The following is a 20665-nucleotide window of genomic DNA, read 5'->3' as shown; positions in this document are numbered from 1 at the left end:
CTAAATCTCTGAGGCTGCACAACGGTACATTTCGGCCGGGTGAAATAGAGATCTCGCAGGAAACGGCGATAACTCATTGGATCGGCCACTGACGAATCGTCGAGATCCATAATCAATCAAAGAACTTCCAAAATACCAAACCATAAAATTTCTGGAACCTTTCGCAAATCATATGAAAACTATTACCAAATGACGCCTGCGAAAGGCTCCGCAGATCGATATATGCCCGCAACGGAACAAAAGCGCCATGGTTTCCCAAACGCCAAGTTCTCTCAAAGGCACCATTGAAATAAAAAGTAAAACCCTCAACCTACTCACATTTAAATAGAGAAGCAGAGAAATGGGCTAGGGTTCGGCCCCATGAACTGGACCGACTTTTTACGGGCCGGCCCAAAATTCAAGAACCATTTTATACATGATTACATTGGAAGAAAAAAAGACATTAAAAATTCTAAATTTTTAGTAGTGTAGCATAAAAAAGATTCGAATTTTACATCCCAATTGGCATTTGCATGCTGTATTGTAATAAGCCACTTCTCCAAAATTACATACGTATATATGTATATGATACCTAAAGCATCAGTCACCCTATAAAATATACAACAATCATATCAATATCACTGTAGTGTTTTCCTCCCTTCACCTTCAACCATTCTTTCTTACAAATTTCCGATCATGTTATCCTCTCCAAGTTATAGTTCACAACCTGTTCGAGCGCCGACCGGAACGAGCTCTCCGGCAGACACTCCAGATTCTCCACAGCCCGCTCGGCTATCTCCCTCGCCAGCTCCCGGGCCCTCTCGATTCCCCCGCTGGCCTTGACGATCTCGATTGCCTCATCCAACGAACCCGTCTCGCAGAATTCGGATTCGATGACGTCCCGCAGCTTCGACTCTTTCTCGAGCGCAAATATAACTGGCGCCGTCAAGTTCCCCTTGGACAGGTCGCTCCCGGCAGGCTTGCCCAGTTGATCAGCTGACTGAGTGAAATCGAGAATGTCGTCGACCACTTGGAAGGACAGGCCTAGGTTCTTACCATATTGGTACATTTGCTCGCAGATGTCGCCATGAACCCCGCTGAAAATGGCTGCCCCCTTGGCGCTCGCAGCCATCAACGAGGCCGTCTTGTAGTAACTCTTGATTAGGTACTCGTCCAGCTGGACGTCGCAGTCGAATAAACTTGATGCTTGCTTTATTTCGCCGCTGGCGAAGTCTTTGATGACCTGTAAGAAAATGTAAGTAAAAATTTTCTACGCTATTATAAAATTGTTTTCGCCCGTAAATGACGGAAGGAAGTAAATTGTGAATTAAGCGCAAAAATGACATACTCATTATCCTATTTTTGCCAATAGCTTACTTTGTCCCATAAGAAACATTTCATATTAATTTGACAAAATTCATTAGCACAGTGCTAAATACTATTACAGAAAGCTCTCATTGCAACTACATAAGATTTAATGAGGTTATAATCGAAATGAACTTTTCTTATAAGACCTAAGGTTGTTATTTAACCGTTCTTACATCCACAATCCTCGTGCGCATATATATATATATATGAAGGAGATTTGATGTACCTGGCTGATGAGCTTTATAACCTCGATGTTTTCTAGATTTGCAAGATACCAAGACGACTGTGCAAACATGAAATCTCCAGCCAGCACAGCAACTCTCGTCCCGTACATTTGATGGACAGTCTCCTTTCCTAAGACGCAGAGTTTAGGCAAAGTAAAAGACTTAATAAGACAGGGGGAGAAGTTATGGTGCTTACTAAGGCAATTTAGGGCCCAACGAGCACATGAAAAGATAATTAAGAATGTTGTGTTAATTAAAACAATGTGCTGACAATTCATACTTAAGGGTGTAAGGTAGACAATTTTGATATGCTACATTTGTATTATGCTAACATAAATCATATGTTTATCTGATTATGTCGTGTGCTGTAAGCACAATAACTTCCGCCAAAGAAAATAGTACGCTTTGTACGAAAATGACTACTTTCTTACAACCCTATTCATCAAAAACTTGTCCTCAACTCAAACTTGCATATGTTATTTCTCAAGTGTGAATTTTTCATCCCGTCTCAGTAAATATGCATCATGAGGGCCATAGACAAGAAATCCGTTAACATAGAGAAACCCGATCGATGAATTGCAAAACAATCCTAAAGAAGTCCGAAACTCCTACGTAAAGTTCGAAAAAAGAAAGAAAGGCGCAAAAACTAACCTCTCCTCATGTCACTTTCATCCAACACATCGTCATGTATTAAACTTGCAGTGTGGATCATCTCGATAATCTCAGCCAACCTTCTGTGCTCTTTCGTCAGCTCCCTGGTTGTATGAAGAGCGAGTTTAGTCTCGACAAAAGTAGTGTAAGGAGAGAATTTCAAACATTTCTCACCCCAAACTGGCGAGCTCTGCAGTGGCTCGTGATACTAGAAACACTAATGCCGGTCTCATCCTCTTCCCGCCGGCCCCAAAGATTTGCTCGGCAGCAGACATCAACACCGGGTTTTCTGAACCCACAATCTGACAATGTCAAAGTTTTAATGTATTGGTTGTTCCATTTTTTCTCATCTTATAAACGAAGCCTAATGTTCAATAACGCCACATTACGACAGTGTCTTGTTACATGAACCTACCCACTTGTCGGCATTCTTACATGTCTTGTCTTATCACGAATTGCACACTCAAAAAATAAAGCATTCAAAGTAAAACCTGCACTTACCGACTGCAGATTCTTGTTCAACGTTAGCAAATCTTCAGAAACCACTTCCAAAATATCCGACATTGAACGGAGACCTTTTGGCTCCTCTGTCACTTCCAGCACCGACGGAGGCCCATCAGCTGCAACCCCTTCGATTACATAAGAAAATCCTTTAGTTTTGATCCAACTATGAGTCAATTAACGGAGAATAGACAATGTCTTGAATTCAACCACATGAATTTCCTCGACACAAACATATATCCATACAGCAACAGACACAGCAGCCATTTTTTGAGATTCGATCGATAGCTAGGCAAATGAAGGCACTTTGTACCAATGTCGAAGATGATTTCATCCTCAAACACAAAGATACATCAAATCTAACTTCACAAAATTATACTTTCCATCTCCAATATACAAACATTATAACATACAAATTTGCAATTGGATAATGATTCAAATTCAAATTCATTTATACTCATTGAAAAAAGGTGCCCTGAATCCAAAAACTTACAAACAATCTTAAATCAGATCATAGTATAACAAGAAAGGTTTCTATTCATTACTAGAATGTTTACCATCGCCGATCAAATGTTTATTAAAAAAGGAAAACTAGAGCATATTTCTGATGAATATTAACGCAAATCTAAGATTTAGTACACAAATTTTATTCCATCATTAACAAAATCGAACAAAATGATTAAAATACCGCTGAGAAAAGCCTCCGGAGTCTTGGTGGAGTACACACGGCAGCGCCCGGTTCCACGCCGGCGGCAGAGGAGCTTCCGCCGGGCATTCCGAAGAACTCCCTCGGCGGCGGCGTTCTTTACAGAGAAGCGATTGACGGCGGCGGCGGCGGTGGCGTTGGATGAGCAGCCACACGGCCCGAAATCCAGCCGCGCTGTTCGCCCGAAATCCAGATTATGACATGCCACCGATACCATCCCCAAAGTGCAGAGATTGAAGAATCTCCCTTAAAATCAAGAACCCACCCCACTTGGTGAAAAAAGAATCTAAAAAGATTAACAATTAAAGAACACTCAAATCCCTAATTTCAATAAACCCCATAAATGATTGGATCTTTCTGAAGAGAATAATAATTTGAAGGAAGAGGAGAAGGAGAAAGAAGAAGCTCTGCGCGAGCCACTTCACAAGTTGAGAAGGCCTTTTGAGTGGCCCAGAAAATGCAACGCCAATTATTCTTTAATAATTTTTATTATCTCGAACCTTTTTGCTAGGCAAGTTGAATAAATAAGTACGCATAGACATAGGCATGTGGAGAAGGGAAAATAAGGTGACGCTGTAATTGTATCTTATCGGCAGGTTAGAGAGAGAAAGGGCAGGGCAGGGCAGGGCAGGAGAGAGAGAAAAGGGGGTGGACTGAGAACGAAGAAGTGTGGTTTTTTAAGAACCAAGAAACCATTTTTGTTTCGATTCGAAGCATTTTGGAAGTGTGGACTCTGCCACGCTTGCCATTTATATCCATCAGTCATTTTTTGTGATTCTTTTCTCAAATCGTCGGCTCATTTTATTACAGTGGAAACAATGTAATGTTTTTCAACGATGTACGAAATTAGGGATGTTAATTTTCTTGTGAGAAAAGGGCAGACTACAGCTTTTCGACGTAATTTTCTTCATTTCTAAAATCCCTGTGTACACTTTTCTTTTGGGGTTTGTTTTTTCTATTATATTTCACAAGTCTTGCATCATTTTCTCAAAATAAGCTCTAACTCGCGTAGGCTTCTTCAAAATAGATAAGTTTATAGTTTAGGCTTCAAATTGTTTCACCATCCTTAATTAACTTTTAAACTCATGATAAAATTAGTTAATATATTTCTAAAAGAAAAATAAAAACGGACATAAAATTTACAAACGAAAAAAATATTTTTTAAAAAAAAAAAAATAGAAGGTTTTGGGGATGGATTGATATTCAATTAGCTCAAAAAAAAAAAGCATTTTAAAAAGTGATAGAATATCAAGATTTATTATTTTTTATTTTCTCAATCTTTTATTTTTAATTATTATTATCATTATTATTATTATTATTATTATTATTATTATTATTATCTCATTCAAATTTCAACATCAATTTATATATATTATCATATAAAATAACTCGCCTCGAAAACTTTAAAAATAAAAAAACACATCTTGAATTTTATATTTTTGGTCCAGCCCAATCGCCCAGGGGTAAGAATTGTCCCATAGGCTAAAAAGTAACCCTTGGCCCAAAATATGTCAAAAAGGACTACCGTGGCCCAAAGAGCTCCCCCATATTTTTCTATATAAATAGTACAAAAACAATTGTGAAAGCATAAATAAAGATTAGTACAAATTTGGAGAATAACTTCAAACTAGATATATATACCCCTAATTAGGGTTTGTAGGTGTGTGTTGATTTTTTTTTTTTAATTATTTAATTTGAATTAAAACATAGGGAAAGAGACTCTTTACTTTAGTACTGAATTCTAAATTTTACATTTAATAAAATTTGCCTACTTGTGCTTTCTTACATTTTATTCTCTAATTTTTAATTTAAATATAATATAAAGCATTTATAAATACAAAATAGTAAAAGTTATCAAAAGTAAACTTAACAAATCAATTTGGAAGACCTCAATTAATTTCAGGTTTAATTTAATTAACACTTAAATTAAAATTCTTGTGCTTTTCCATATCTTCAACTGTCTGAAGAAGATCGTAGTGTGTCTTAATGGCGGCCATGTCTTCTTCCCGCATGTTCACCCAAGCTTCAATCCCATCCCCACTTTTCGTCCCCAGTAAGAATATCAAGTTCTTCAATGGCACCTCCATTATCGAAACCCACGCAGGCTTCCCCCATCCGTAATCCACCTCGTACCCCGGAAGCCTGTGCCAGCTCGTAAAACTGCAGATTTCTAGGGTTTTCGATCCATCCCTAAATGTCGGATCATTCTCCTCGTTCTCAGAATAGTATGTCAGAAACTCGTCTCCGTTTTCCAGCCTTCCGACATACCTCGAATCAGCCTTACTTATTGTCTCCCTTAGCTTCAGAACTAACTCGTAGTAACCGCCGAACTCACTCGCCGGCGACTCGGTCACCGCCATTGCCCTCGCGCAGGCGTTTCCGAAGTAGTGACGTGGCAGAGGAGGACTCGCCCGCCGCCGTATGTCGACGGCGTGCGTGGCAGCGAACGCCTGTTTTTTGTCTTTTGACGTCACCGCCGATTCTATGAAGTGCCGCCAGAGGAAGGCGGAGACGGCTTCCACCCTGGTCGCCGGCGACGCCATCAGCGGCCCGGAAGCAGCCTGTCTCAGGGCCGAGACTTTCCATTTATTGAAAACAAATCTCCTCGTGATGATCTTTTCCGCCGGCGGCGGTGGAGGCGGCGCTGCAACGGAGGGGAAGAATCTGGAAAAGTCCGCCGGCGGGAAACGGGAGGCGGAGCTGAAGCTGGGCTGAGCGGCCGCAACCGCGCCGGCGTCGGCCCGACAGGCTGCAGCCCACGTGCTGATAAACATGACCATCGACGTGGCGTCGGCGATTCTATGCGAGAGGCAGACGCCGATTGCTAAGCCGCCGCCGGCGAAGAAGCTGACCTGGACTGCCAGGGGGATGTCGGCGCCGCCTGACGGCGCCGCCGGGACGTACTGTCTGAGGTCTTCCGGGTGTGCAGTTTGAATAACATCGGAAATTCTTGAGGCGGGGAAGTGAGCTTCGACGTACTCGGCGCCGGCGTCGTTGCAGTCGACGGAAGAGAGGCCGTCGCGGAGTCTGCCGGCGAGTGGATAGTACACAGCTAAAGCTTCGGACAGGGATCGTCGGAGGTTGTCGTCGTTAATCTTAATCTGGGAGTGGGAGGAATCGAAGTGGAGAATGATGTGGATGTACATCGGCGGGGAGAGCTGGTCGAGGAAGGAAAGCTGGAGGTTTCTGAGGTGTGGAGGAGTCGGAGAAGACGGAGAGATCATTACCACATTAGGGGATGATACACTGTCACTCACCATTGTTTTATCCTTAACTAATTCTTGTCTGAAACTAACAGCCTCCTGCTTCTATTTATGTAGTGGCTTTTATTTCTTTCAATTTTTTATAATTTAAAGTCGCCACTTACTTTTGTATGGTGGAGGCAATAAATATCACCACTTACTTTTTATAGATAATGTAAATAATACCACAATAGATAGCCTTTTGAAATTCTAATGGATGAATAATAATTGGTGGGTTGTTGGTGCTTTTTAAATATATTATTATAGCTTAATTTTGCTTCTTAATTCTAGTCACATATTCGTACAATGACAGATAAAAGGTGATTTAATAATGACAGGTAATGTGTCCTTTTTGGCTGCGGTGGTAGCGAGTCGCTTTTCATGTCATCGCTCCGCTCGGCCCAACGATGCGATCCCATGGGCAGAATTACCAATGCTATGCTGCGGTCACATCGCACGTGCGGATATACCATACCAAATTTTTTATTTTTTATTTTTTATTATTTTTAAATAATAATAATAATAATAATAATAATAATAATAATAATATTTTTATTTTCATTTAAGTAAAAATTGGAAACCAACTGCGGAAATGGTTTCCAAATTTCAATGGATTGACTATCCTATACTTTAACTAATTTCATATTGTTTTTTTTCCCATTTTTTTTGTTATAAAAACCGTGAAAAAATCATTTTAAAATCAACTAAGAACTTTGCTTATATGTTTTTTTTTCAATTAATTTTAAATATAAATTTATTATTATATTATAAAATAATTTTGTGATGAATGACCTAGTGGCGTGGAAATCCACGCGTGACCATAATGACCCTCTATACTATACTCCCGGATCGTTTGCTTAAAATTGATTTGACTTTAATAATGGATATATACCCAATGATCGATCATATATTTCAATTGTGCTTTGATTCAAAAACTTGTAATTTATTTTATTTTATTTTTTTATTATTTTTTTATATTAAAGTTGTGTTTGTTTGGGGATTGAATTTTAAATATATTATTCATCCTATTTTTTTCTCCCAAAAATATCAAATCAAACATTTATTTTTTATTTTTTTATATTATACTAAAAATCAATTTTACATTTAAAATATCACATAAACACCTATTTATATCACATCATACAACTATTCAAATTCAAAATTTTTACTGTTTAAATCCCAACTCAAAATCCAAACCTCCAAAGCGAACACACCCTAAGAGGAAACAAGAGTAACTTTTTTATTTGCTTGAATTTAGAAGTCGGGAGAATATATATGGTATTACTTATTAAATATATGACAAATACAATAAAAACATATTGGGACAAAGTGATAATCCATCGTAAACACAAATATATTTCAAAAAATATATATATATATTATATATATATATGAGAAAAAGAGTGAGAGAGAGTTTTATGGATGGAATTAAATATCTTATGTCAATATGAAGATGGTTTAGAAATAAATTTATATAAAATATTTTATTTATTTTGAATTTAGATATAAATATCACAAACCTACTTTTCAATAATAATGGGGAAAAAAAAGTTTGTTATGGGCAAAACACGTGTGGACGTGAATGGGATTGTTTTGGGGAAAAGCTTTCCAAGTTTTTTTCTTGACGTCGATATGTCTTGTTTTTCCATATGACAATTATTATTATTATTATTATTATTATTCAGAAACGCATTGACAACGACAATTTTCACACTCTTTTACAAACTGCAAACAAAAATTCTATCAATTATCACTTCAAAAAAGAACATTTTAAAAAAAAAAAAAAAAAAAAAAAAACAGGAAAGAAAAATCACTATTGGCTTTGGCTAACCTAATTAAAAGGCAACACTCAAAAAAAAAAAAAAGAAAAAGAAAAAATATGTGTATATTTATTGTAAGCCAAACTAATTGGCGTTTATTAATTAATTAAGTAATTAAAAAAAAAAAAGAAGAAGAAGAAGAAATTAAGAGGCAGCAATTTTCTCAAAGCGGCCCAACCTGTTATCCGCAAGCCTGGAATTGTAGACAGATTTTTTGTAGTCAAACCAGGTAAACTCCTTGTACAAACTGTCCTCCCCCCGCCGCACCAGCGCCGGCACCGGCGCTATCTTCTCGCTCAGCGGCGGCCCGCCGAAGTATATCATCGACAGCCGCGACGACGGGCTGTTCGCCACCACTCTGTGCTTCACGCTCTTGAATCTCCCATTCGTCATTACCTGCATGATAGTTAATTAATTAATTCATTAATTAGTCGATCAAATTAACCATCGCCGGCGCCGGAGGTTTCTTAATTACCTGGAGAGAGTCGCCGACGTTGATGAAGAAGGAGTCCTGGTCGGGCGGGACGGATATCCATTGCCCGTTTTTGAGGGAAATCTGGAGCCCCGACGTGTTGTTGGATCGGAGGACGGAGATTATTTGCGGGTCGGTGTGTTCCCCGAACCCGATCGGAATTGGGGTGTCGGGTCCGGACCGAATATCCGGGCAGGGCGGGTAGTGATTGACCCGGAAAACAGAGTCGCTCTGCTCGTCCATCACCAGCTTGCTGAAGGCGTCCCTCGCCGGAATCTTCAGCCCCTCCGCCACCATTTCGAGAATCTCACACGCCATTTTCTTCATCGCCGATAAGTACTCATTCACTGCACATCTGTATTTCGAAAAATATCATTTTTTTATACATATTATCAGAGATATGTGTATGTGTTTGTGCGTGGGTATTGAACTCTGAACTGACCGGAATTCATGGGCGGCTTCGCCGAAGACGGCGGAGAAGCGGCGGTGGATGTCGGCGTGGGAGTCGGAGGTGAAGAGCAAGTACTCGACCCAACCGACGTCGCCATTGGGGCCTATTTTGTTCTTGCCGTAGACGAAGGGCCCGGTTCTCTCCTTATCGGCGATTGGGAGGGAGAAGAATTCGAGGGCCTGGGATTCGAGGGCCGCGATAGCCTCAGTTGGGACGCCATGGTTGATGACTTTGAAGAACCCGAATTCTTCGCAGGCCTGGACCAGCTGCTCCCGGGAGTCAGGTTCCGAGAGGTCGATCAGCGGGACAGGAACGCCGCCGCCGCCGGGAAATAACGCCGGGGCGGTGGAGAACTTGGAGAGAACCACCATTGGAGAAAATGAAGAATAGAATTAATGCCGGTGAGGATGAAATTGGTCGGAAAATTGGAGTTGGGAGTTTCGTTGTGGGAGCTCCCTTCTTACAGCCGCCTATTTATAGGGTTTCTCGAGCAGTGAAAGCAGATTTTTTGGGGATTCTTTTATGCAGGTCCATGGAGCACGAGGACCTGATTAATCCACACCGTTGCGGACAGAATTGACGATGTGGATTTGACAGGACTCTGAAGACCGTGGTGTTTTGAAGATCACTTTGGTGGACGTAATTCTTCCTAGTTTTTTACGAAGAATGATTGAACAGTGAAATGTATGGTTATAAATGTGGAAGTTATTTTTATTAGAGTGGGGAAAATGCAATGGGCATACCTATAGAATAGTAGAGTAGACTAGACTAGACTAGAATAGAGTAGAGTGTACATAGTTTTCGTTGTTGGCCAAATGGCAAATGGTCCTGCCTCTTACATCATCATGGACAAACCTGCTGCAATAAATGGATTCAATGTACTTTTTATTTTATTTTTATTTTTTTACAATATAAGTATTTTAAGGTGTTTAGAATATTTTACATATATAATCAATTTAAAATGTGGATGTCTAAATATAAATAAATTTTTAAGCGTGCTCATTTGAATAAAAATAAATATTAACGTGCGAAATATATTAAATAAAAATAAAATTTAAATGTTACATTTTGAAGATAAATTTATTTACTATAAATTAAGTAATGTATATATAATTTTGATTACCATTGGATCACATTAGTGTAGTGATCCAATCACATATTTATAAGAAAAAAATAATAATACATATTAATATAATGTATAACAAAAAATTTTGATAGCATATTATATAATTATGTATTACAATATATTTATTTATTTTTCATTAAAAACATCAATCAACTATATACCTAGTTACATCAATACATGTTTTTATGCACGTCCTACGGTGTGAAAGGCATGTACTAATAACAATATCAATAACAATAATAATAATTTAATATTGGATAAAATGCATGGTCCACATGCAACTAGTTTAGTAACCCTACGTAAAGGCTTTAGATACATCGAATATTAACAATACGTGTATATAAATATGATTATATATAGTTAAGGGCTTTGAACCAACAGTTGATGGATATAGAGACAACCTCGTGGTTCAATGTCTCTAAATATATATATATCTTTAAAATCCCATTTATCCAAATGAATTAATTATGAAATATTTTAAAAATTCATTGATATATATGTAGTCACCATATCCTTATTACGACATCTTCAATTTTTCAATGGTATAAAAAAATTATCAAGAAAATATCTTTTAACTTTTTATAAAAATAAACTATCTTTGTCCCATAGGAAGAACGCAGTTTGCTTTTTGTCTTCCATTTAGTCGGGCCATGTCTCAGTCCCAATGTGGATGATCGCCGTCTCGGATCAGCTACCGATCATCACGTTGATAAAATATTAAAATATTTTTACATTTGTATATTTTACCTTGTTTTGTATTACCTATTGATATACTAATTAATTAGTATTAAAAAATCTAAATATAAAAAGCAGTAAAACTCAAACACATATTACAAGTACAATAAATAAAATATTATAAATTGTTTTCCAAAGAATGGTACCCACAATTAATGAAACACTCTTCTAATTCATTTCATCTCATCTCTACTACATGTAGGAAGGATGAGACAAATAAAATAGAAAATAAGAGATATTTTTATTTGACATCTTTTTCTATAGAGCTTAGTTATGTAATAATTCAATACTAGTATGATATTCCCCGCTTTGGGCTGAGCCCGCACGAATTTGTTTTTTTATATCCTCCAAAAGGCCTCCTATTAGTGGAGTTCACTTACGACTTATAAGGTGTGTAATTTTCTTCACAACTTCCAATGTGGGACTCGTTTGAATATATATATATATTTTTCTATAATGTGGAAATCTGCCGTTACTATTCTTTTTGTGCGCTCTGGGTAAATCTCCGTTGCCAGATCCGACATGACAAATAACACTAGGCAAACTATGTGTTGCTAAACAAAACCTAAAAGCATCGGGGATTTGAACCTAAAATTTTGTTATGGTGGCGAGTGGGGAATGAAAAGACCAATGCAGCAGAGAACGACCGCATGAATCTACATCCACTTATTAAGACAGACGACCAAAAATTGGTCACCATCCCTTGCTTTGAACTTTATTCTTTAAAAAAGTAAAAGATGGTAGAAGTTTAAATCAATTCAAATAGATATGTTATTTGTACTCTTAATAAAAACGATGAAAACATAAGAGAATATAAACCATGCACGTAACATGAAGTTATTAGAACACGTTGATGTGATTTTATTTTCTTTATAACTTCCACCCCGACATATTGATGTGATCTTAATTTCGTTCTTGAAGTATATTTGAATTTATTATTATTTTTTTTTTCTATTAAATTTATTATATTTAAGGCTGAGCTATCAAGAAAAGGTTGATTAATGTGTACTTAAAATTGACTACAATTGTTAGATTCGTGCATAGTGTAGAAAGATATGTATTTGACTATTGTATAGGAGAAATATATATATATATATATATATTGAAATGATGGAATGTGATTGACAAAGATAAGAACCCTAATATCATATGTCTGTTCTCTCTGCTCCACTTAATTGTATTTGGTCCCTCACATATTTATGGCAATATTCCATATCTATAGAGAAAAATAAAATAATTAGAGATGATTGTTACTAATTGCTCAACTATATAAAATATTGATATGACATTATATATATATATATATTTGAATGTAATCGACATTACCTACTATTATATTGTTTTCACCAATTTTGTAGATTTTGACGCTTTGGTTATTATTGTAGTATTTATTAATTATATATACGTCCGGGGCAAAAGAGGAATTTCAAACAGCTGGCATAGTCAACAACGTGGGATTGGTCGGCTGTCAAAATGTGGGACCCTTTTGCAGAAGAATTTTTCAGATGTCTCAACTTGGCTTTTGACCACAACATTTTGGCTTTTATTATTTATTATAATTATTGTGTTATATGTGTATTCAAGTATGTTCATTCCATTAATATTTTTTTTTTTTGAATTATAAGTATGTGGTGAATGTTGGTATTCATAATTTTGTGGAGCATGGAGATGGAGATGGAGATGGAGATACGTGTAAAATATTTAGCCTACCAGTTGTTATAATATAATTATTCAACTTTGGTGTAGGTGTAGATGTAGATGTAGGTTTAAATAATTAGTATTTGTATATCAATAATATGAGATGTAATATATACATATATATATATATATTAATATTTGTATATGTGTGCAAGGCACAGTGGTATGGGGCTCTCTGAAAGGACACTAATTTATGTGCCATGTTACCAAATAATAATAATATAATAATAGTAAGTTCCCTAAAAAAAATAAAAATAAAAATCGATAGTGTTGGAATAGACTCGTGATCATAAACTCTTGGTTTAAATATATATATATATGTATATATAACTTCTCCGCAAGGTACAATCAATGATATGATATGTGTAACAAAGCATATGTATATTTTGTATATATAATATTTCTTTCATTCCTTAACAATTTATTTTTTTTTTTATTTTGGTTCGTCGCATAATAAAGTATCCATTTTTCTTTTAGTAATTATACTATTTACCTAACATTACAAACCCTTCTAATTTACGATATATTGCAAAAATGTCATTATATTTATATCATATTATCATATAATACTAATATGATTAATTTAGTCTTTTTATATTTATTTCTATTTTATTCCAATATAATACTAATATTTCTAATATTATGTGAAAAAATAAATAAATATATAAACATGAGACGAAGGGAGTATAATATGATGTGATCCTATATTATTTAGTATTAATAATATAATCGGCACCATCAGAATCAAAGATCTTTAGCCATTTATGAGTATGCATATATAGCTGTATATAATAATAATAATAATTATTATTATTATTTATTAATATATGATGATGGGCAATAATGAGTTGGTTGAAGAGGGAATTTTTGCTACCACATGTCTTTGTCACATAGAAATAGGGATGAAAAATTGCCATAATTGATTAATTATTGAAAATGATTGACGTATTTATTTTTTTAGATTATTTTCATTTATTGTAAATGCATATTTTAATCGCACCCTACCAAAAATAAATAAATAATATTGCAACGGCATTTGCAATTGGTAATCTTGAATCAAAATTAAAGGAACTTGCTTAATTACTTGTTTAATTGTATATTTATAGCCATTTTTGCACCGTTCAATTTATTAATTTGATTTTTAGATATATTATATATTCACATTTAAAAAAATAAAATAAATAAACATTCAAAATAATAAAATCATTTAAAATTAAAGACAAGTACACATATACTTTTGCTCTCTTGCTGGCCTTTCTTAAAATAGGAATGGCCTCGCCCCACTCCTAAAATAGGAAATTGGCCACACTAACTACTAGTAGTGCTCCGCTATTAATTTTAAATATTAAATTCAATATTTATTTATATGTATTTTATTATTATTATTATTATTATTATTAAAGGAGTTGTAATTTTTATTTCACCAAAAATCTAGGTTCATGGACACTGTCACAAATTAAGAGCAAAGTTTGGATTATAAAATTGCAATAGTGATCAAAGTGGCAATTTCAAATTAACCAAACCCTACCTATATACTATATAGGCAAATATAATATTGAAACCAATAAAATTATTGATTAAATAGTTAAAAAATTAATTGGCATGGGGACATGCATGCATGTATATGGTAGTTGAAATTGTAGTACTACTAATAATACAAATAATATAAGGTTTTTTTTTTAAAAAAAAAATGAAAATAATAGTAATAAAAATTGAAATTTGAATATTATTGGTAGAACAAGACGTCGGCAAAAATGATGATAAATGATCGTCAGTTGCTTTCGGTCCCAACTCTCACTTCAAGATATCAATATACACATATATATATATATAAATATACATATCATTGAATTTCCAATAATTGAATATTAATACATACTCTCTCTCTCCCACATAATTCGTTCATATTTTGTATTTTCGTCCGTCCCACATAACTTGTCATTTTTATTTTTGGAAATATAATGATGCACTTTAATCATATTTTAAATTTTAAATTATATAATTTTCTCAATTTTAATTAAACTATTTTCTTATACTCCCTCCGTCCACAAAAAAAGTATACAATTACTTTTGGCGCGGTGTTTAAGAAATAATATTATTTTAATTATAATGGGTAGTTAAAAGTAGTGTAATGACATTTTTGCCCTTGCTTTTTGGTGTAAAAGTAACGATGTGATGTAAAGTAGGAGTATTTGTGGAAAAAAGTAAGGTATTTAATGAAATATTTACTTTGTAATTGGATGTACCAAAATAAAAACATGTATACTTTCTAGTTGGACGGAGGGAGTATTAATCTTAATCTATAATTATTTTTACTAAATAATAATTATTTTTACTAATAAATTTTTTAATTACATACTAATTATACTTTATCTGAATTTTTGTATCTACAGTAATAATAAGCCAAAAATATATGGCACAAAGGAGTACATAATATATAAATATATATATCTCATTGCCCATCCATTAAAACTGATAGGACATGTTCTACAATCTAATTTTTATTTCAAATATACAACCCCCCGCCACCCCTATAATATATATATATGAGGAGAGTGAGAGTGATCTGTTAGGGGTGATAGTAACTTGTCAAGAGTTCATAGGTGGTGCTCTCGAGATGGCCTATGCATATAATATATATATATATATATATATAAATACACATATGTGTGTATATATGTCTAATCATAATATATATAGTAGAGATCAAGAAAGAGAAAGGTGAACTGGAATTCTTATTTATTTATTTATTTTATGTAAGTAGGGCCGATTTGAAATATGAAATTTTGACTAAAAATTCCACCAATTAAGAACACAAATTAAAACCCTAAATTTGTAATACACATTTAGGAATTAACGTCTTGTCATTCATTATTAATTTGAACATTTCAAAACTTTGTATCATCAATTTTAGTTACAATGACCATTTTCTCTCATAAGTATAAAAAATTAGTTTAATGATAAAAAATATATATATATATATATGTGTGTTAGAACCTATAACTTAAAAGTGACAAGTTTCAAATATATATAGTAATTATAGTAATTTTTAAAGGAATTTAAAATATGAGCACGCATGAATTTAATGATCTACAACAATGCATTGAGTATGGTCTTAAATATAAATTTTAAAAAATCGAACAAATTATAATTATAATTATATTATAGGAAAATCAATTTTAATCTTATTCAAGTTTAGATATATAGTTAAGTCTTATTGAGGAGATAAAATAGGATTCATTGATAGATACAATGTCGTTGTCATGAGTAATTAATCAACCATTGACTTTATTATTATTATTATTATTATTATTATTATTATTATTATTATTATTATTATCGGGCACCTTCTATATGTCGCTATTATATATATATATATGTATTATTAAAAGATTCTTTGAACAAATTCTTGAACATTCTATGAAGTTTGGGAAATTAATCCAATTCATGCCCTCATTATTAATTCAATCAAACACTCTAAAATAATTTTGTGGTTTTACATATATTTATACAATTTTTAAGAAAAGGGGATTTGAATCCTTGATAAACCTTGTGCAACTTTGTCCACGAAATGAAGCCATTGTAATAATTGAAGAATATATATTAAAAAGTCTGCCATATTTCCAGGAACTGATGTAAATAATTTGAAGGTCCCTTAAGACACAGTCTATATGAATAATGGTACCCCTGAAATGACAACAAACTGTCTGATTCTATCCAGGGAAGAATTTCAAATTTTATTTTATAATATAAATATTTATAACTCCATCATCATATATCTGTCAATTGTTTTCATGGCATGTGAAGGGTATGGTACTGAATTGTGGTTGACAAAGAAAGGGCTTTAGATTTTGTTAATTTATTGTGTATTTATTTATTTATATATATATATATATATATATACTTATAATACAAATATGTATGTTTGGTAGAGCGTTGATTTCAAGCTGTCTGTCATGTCTCTTCAACACTGCAGTGTTTGGTTGCCTTAGCTTGCCTATATCTCAATCCATTTCTTGATATGCATCTATCAATTATTATTCTATATTTATTATCAAATTAAATATATAAAACTATTTGTAACATAATGTTCAATAAATTTAGTTTCTATTTGTAGAGAGTGCTAAAATTCTAAGAAGGAATGAATTTACAAAGTTCAAAAAAAAATTATAAAATCACAAATAACAAACTCAATGTGTTTGATTTGTGTTTTGTTATTTTTTTAATAATATAGTAAGTTAATGTGATATTTTGTACAAAAATAAATAAATATTTTTATTTAAAATTAGTAAAAGAAAAAGGTACAAAAAGATTATATATATGCTTTATTCGAGAAAACATCCAATTTGTTTGGTTTTTATTAGAATTTTTATTTAAACTTTAACTTAAATAATATTTTGTAAAAAATCTAATATAGCCAAATATATAATACTCATACAATTAATTCAATTTATTGGTGAAGTAAAATGACTGAATGTACCCGATAAAGATAGGCTATATGAATTTTATTTTTTTTCTTTATTTAACGGGTTGGGCTTTTGGCCTATTTTAGCCGCTACTTTTTGAATCGTTTTTCTTGATTTAACTCTGGTCTATTTTATCATATCAGCATTATGTACATCGATGATCAACTCCATGTTAACTACTCCTGGAAATGCAAAGTTCCAAGTCCTAATCTTAATTTGCTGCAAAACTTGATGTCAACTTGTAAAGTAATCCCCAAATTCACAAGTCCAACATCAAGTTTTGTAACAGATGACAATACAGGCCCCGGTCCGGTGAGTCGAGCCCCGTTTAACGGGGAATGTACTAAATCGATCATCAAACGACATTCATAACATAAGAAACCAAACATCGATTTGAAGATTATTCCGATAATTATACAAAACGAATTCAATCAAAAGGTCTTCAGAGCATAGGTATGCACATTAGAATCAAATTCACAATTCAGAATCGATTTACCTCCGAGCGAGCTACAAGGATCCTGCCCCAACCTCGAGGCTCGATGCCTGTTTCTCCATACGAGCAACATCATAAGTAGCATGAACGCCGGCCAAGAGATAGTACACCAACATCAAAGCACTACATATGATGAACCTGAAGAACGCCGCCTTGCCAAGAGATCCGATAAGAAATATATTAATCGCAATCGACAAAGACGGCAGCCAAGGAACCAGGGGAACTCCCCAAACCTTAGGGTTCCTCTGCTTTGGGGTCAATGCCATTCCCAAAGTTCCGAGAAACCAAAACCCCCCGCTCACAGCATATCCAATCCACCCCTTCTCGATCGATGAATTCCAAATCACAGCTAAGCTAATCGACGACCCAAAAATAACGAACAACGACGCCATAAATTTCATCGCATCATTCCTCGGAGTTACATCCTTAACGTTATACCTCCTCGTCAGCAATGCCACAGCCACGAGCATGAAAAGTAGGAGCGTAGCAAACGACAAAACACTCGACAAAACATCTAGGCTCGTGAAGAAAGCAAGAACACAGCTTCCCGTCGTCGTCAAAAGCGTCGCGTATATTGGTGTTCCGGTTTTCGGATGGACTAGGGCGAACCAAGGAGGAATCATATGTGTCCTGGCAATTTGAGTCGTGTACCGAGCCTGCCCCATTGATCCAACCAGCAAGCTCGTCGTCATCCCCTTGATCGCGATAATGCTCACCATATACTTAGCCCACTTCATCCCCATCCCCTCAAACATCATCGAATACGCCGCATTGACATCCACTTGAGTGTACTTCACAGTCATTGTCAATGCCAGTGCCATAAGACAATAAACCACAGTGATCAAAGACATCGAACCGACTAATCCGACGGGTATATCTGTCGAGGGGCGTTTCACTTCCTCGGCCATATTCGCCACCATATCGAAGCCGGTATATGACCAGAAAACGACTGCCGCGGCAGTGAATATACCTTTGGCTCCATAGGGGAAAAAGGGCTCCAGATTCTCACTCTTTCCATGTATAAAACCTATGATTATGATGAACACGATCACGCCCATTTCTAACACAGAGCTCACCCAATTCAGGACCGATGCCCTCTTCGTGCCCGTTAAAGCGAAGCCATTAACAATTATAAGAACAGCTACGGCCACTGGATCCAACAGATTGAATCCATCGGCGAATGAATCGATTTTGATTCTCAGGAAATCGGGATTGCTACTCTTGATGATGCTGCCCAAATAGGATGACCACGACCGCCCCAATCCGGCGGCGCCTACGAGGCCTTCTAACATTATATTACCGGCGGCGATGAAAGCGACGAAATCGCCCAATTCGATTCGGAGAAACGAGAAGGAACCGCCGGCGATGGGGATTTCGACGGAAAATTCAGTGTAGCAAAAGACGGAGAGTAAAGCGGAGAGACCTGAGACGGCGTAGGAGAGGACGATGGCGGGGCCGGCGTGGTCGTGGGTTTCTTGTCCGGTGATGCTGAAGATTCCCGACCCGACGATGGAGCCGAACCCTAGCCAGATTAGGTCCCACCATGTGAGTACCTTCTTCATCTCGTTCTCCGATTGCTTCCTGCTTTCGATCAGTTCATTGAAGTCGGAGGAGCGGCCGAAGACGCGGTCCTTGAGGCGGCGGTGGGTCTCCGACAGCGCGGAGAGGTAGGTCGAGAAGTTGCTGAAAGTCGGCTCCGGATAGAAGTCCTGCTTGCTGAACCGCCAGTAGGACTTCTTTCCGGTGGCCGCGGCGGCGGTGGCGGTGGAGGAATCCATGGCGAGAGGAGCTGTGAGATCTGGAGGAACTCCGGTGGGAAATCCCATAAAAAGCGGAGGGATTTGAATGCAGTGAGTATCCGGGATTTGAAAGCGGAGGGATTTGGTTCCGATTTTGGATCGAATTTAGAATATTTTGAGTGTATTTGGACGCTTTTTTGGCTGGAGGTAAACGTGTAAATAATATTTGGTTCATATATTATTATGATTACTTTGCAATTGGTAATTTTAAATTATACTCCTTACCTTGTTTGTTCGTATTTAGTTTGTTGTTTAGATGTGTTTTTAACATGTGTATTTACTTTACTTGCTACTTTTTCTCTCAATAATAACTACTTATTTTTTGTTAAAAAGATATTATATATCAAGATATTTAGTAACATAAATAATTAATATATGTAAGCAAATTTCTTTATTTTAACGTGATATTTCATAAATTTTTAAATAAAGAATATATTTTTATTAAAAATTATAGATGATTTAGTTTTGAATTTCAAATTAAATACACCTAAAATTTTTCCTTTTTCCTTTTTTTTTTTTCTAAAAGGAAATGTTATCATTAAAATTAATTTGTGACTCATTGACTGATGTTCTTTTAGTCTTTTTTTTATAGTTTTTATTATTATTATTATTATTATTATTTTGTTATTAAAAAAATATAAAAAATATTTTCAAACGAATTGTAATATTATTTTTATAAAAAAATATAATTAGTTTTAGTATTATTTATTATAGAAAATATTATATTTAATAATTATTCTTTTCCTCTAAGATAATTATGTTAGTTTTTCTTTTCACTAAATTTATACATGTTTTATTCTTACTTTTATTTTTGACAAATAATAATCAATTGTTATTATTTTTTCTTCTTATTTAATTAAATTTTTTGTTGATTCTTTAATTAGTTTTTCATTATATTATTATCTCATTATATGAAAATATTATTAGTTTTTAA

At 34.9% G+C, this 20665-nt stretch overlaps 4 protein-coding genes across 5 annotated transcripts; all 4 read right to left on the bottom strand.

Annotated features, from left to right (window-relative positions):
• Positions 1-442: 442 nt before the first annotated feature.
• On the bottom strand, positions 443-4060 carry LOC127254261 (solanesyl diphosphate synthase 1, chloroplastic-like). Of its 2 annotated transcripts, none has more exons than XM_051279280.1 (6): positions 3412-4060; positions 2724-2851; positions 2397-2524; positions 2223-2326; positions 1574-1701; positions 443-1222 (listed from the first exon to the last, which is right to left on the bottom strand). In XM_051279280.1, the coding sequence occupies exons 1-6, from the start codon at positions 3644-3646 to the stop codon at positions 674-676; spliced, it is 1272 nt and encodes a 423-aa protein (XP_051135237.1). In that variant the 5' UTR covers positions 3647-4060; the 3' UTR covers positions 443-673. The 2 variants fall into 2 exon arrangements, with proteins under 2 accessions (XP_051135237.1, XP_051135238.1); XM_051279281.1 differs by having other exon boundaries at positions 2724-2842.
• Positions 4061-5148: 1088 nt separating this feature from the next.
• Positions 5149-6754, bottom strand: LOC127254259 (stemmadenine O-acetyltransferase-like). Its single transcript, XM_051279278.1, has one exon. It carries the CDS (start codon positions 6687-6689, stop codon positions 5340-5342), a length of 1350 nt encoding a protein of 449 aa, XP_051135235.1. The 5' UTR covers positions 6690-6754; the 3' UTR covers positions 5149-5339.
• Positions 6755-7395: 641 nt separating this feature from the next.
• On the bottom strand, positions 7396-10118 carry LOC127254260 (gibberellin 2-beta-dioxygenase 1-like). Its single transcript, XM_051279279.1, has 3 exons — positions 9406-10118; positions 8967-9318; positions 7396-8887 (listed from the first exon to the last, which is right to left on the bottom strand). The coding sequence occupies exons 1-3, from the start codon at positions 9783-9785 to the stop codon at positions 8636-8638; spliced, it is 984 nt and encodes a 327-aa protein (XP_051135236.1). The 5' UTR covers positions 9786-10118; the 3' UTR covers positions 7396-8635.
• Positions 10119-17789: 7671 nt separating this feature from the next.
• Positions 17790-19884, bottom strand: LOC127254258 (cationic amino acid transporter 8, vacuolar). Its single transcript, XM_051279276.1, has one exon. The coding sequence runs from the start codon at positions 19756-19758 to the stop codon at positions 17947-17949; it is 1812 nt and encodes a 603-aa protein (XP_051135233.1). The 5' UTR covers positions 19759-19884; the 3' UTR covers positions 17790-17946.
• Positions 19885-20665: the final 781 nt, after the last annotated feature.

Source organism: Andrographis paniculata, unplaced genomic scaffold (genome assembly GCF_009805555.1).
Source record: "Andrographis paniculata isolate CXL003 unplaced genomic scaffold, ASM980555v1 Contig52END, whole genome shotgun sequence".
Taxonomy (NCBI): Eukaryota; Viridiplantae; Streptophyta; class Magnoliopsida; order Lamiales; family Acanthaceae; genus Andrographis; species Andrographis paniculata.
The sequence above is the reverse complement of the archived record's forward strand: the minus strand, read 5'-3'. Positions and strand labels throughout refer to the sequence as shown.

Excerpts from the sequence above, each read along its gene's own strand:
- LOC127254261 (XM_051279280.1), bottom strand. The coding sequence starts at position 3,646 with ATGGTATCGGTGGCATGTCATAATCTGGATTTCGGGCGAACAGCGCGG. Across the intron at positions 2,852-3,411 it reads TCCGGAGGCTTTTCTCAGCG|GGGTTGCAGCTGATGGGCCT; the intron begins GTATTTTAATCA and ends ATGTAATCGAAG. Across the intron at positions 2,327-2,396 it reads GCAGAGCTCGCCAGTTTGGG|GGAGCTGACGAAAGAGCACA; the intron begins GTGAGAAATGTT and ends TCATACAACCAG.
- LOC127254259 (XM_051279278.1), bottom strand. The coding sequence starts at position 6,689 with ATGGTGAGTGACAGTGTATCATCCCCTAATGTGGTAATGATCTCTCCG.
- LOC127254260 (XM_051279279.1), bottom strand. The coding sequence starts at position 9,785 with ATGGTGGTTCTCTCCAAGTTCTCCACCGCCCCGGCGTTATTTCCCGGC. Across the intron at positions 9,319-9,405 it reads GAAGCCGCCCATGAATTCCG|ATGTGCAGTGAATGAGTACT; the intron begins GTCAGTTCAGAG and ends TTCGAAATACAG. Across the intron at positions 8,888-8,966 it reads ACGTCGGCGACTCTCTCCAG|GTAATGACGAATGGGAGATT; the intron begins GTAATTAAGAAA and ends ACTATCATGCAG.
- LOC127254258 (XM_051279276.1), bottom strand. The coding sequence starts at position 19,758 with ATGGGATTTCCCACCGGAGTTCCTCCAGATCTCACAGCTCCTCTCGCC.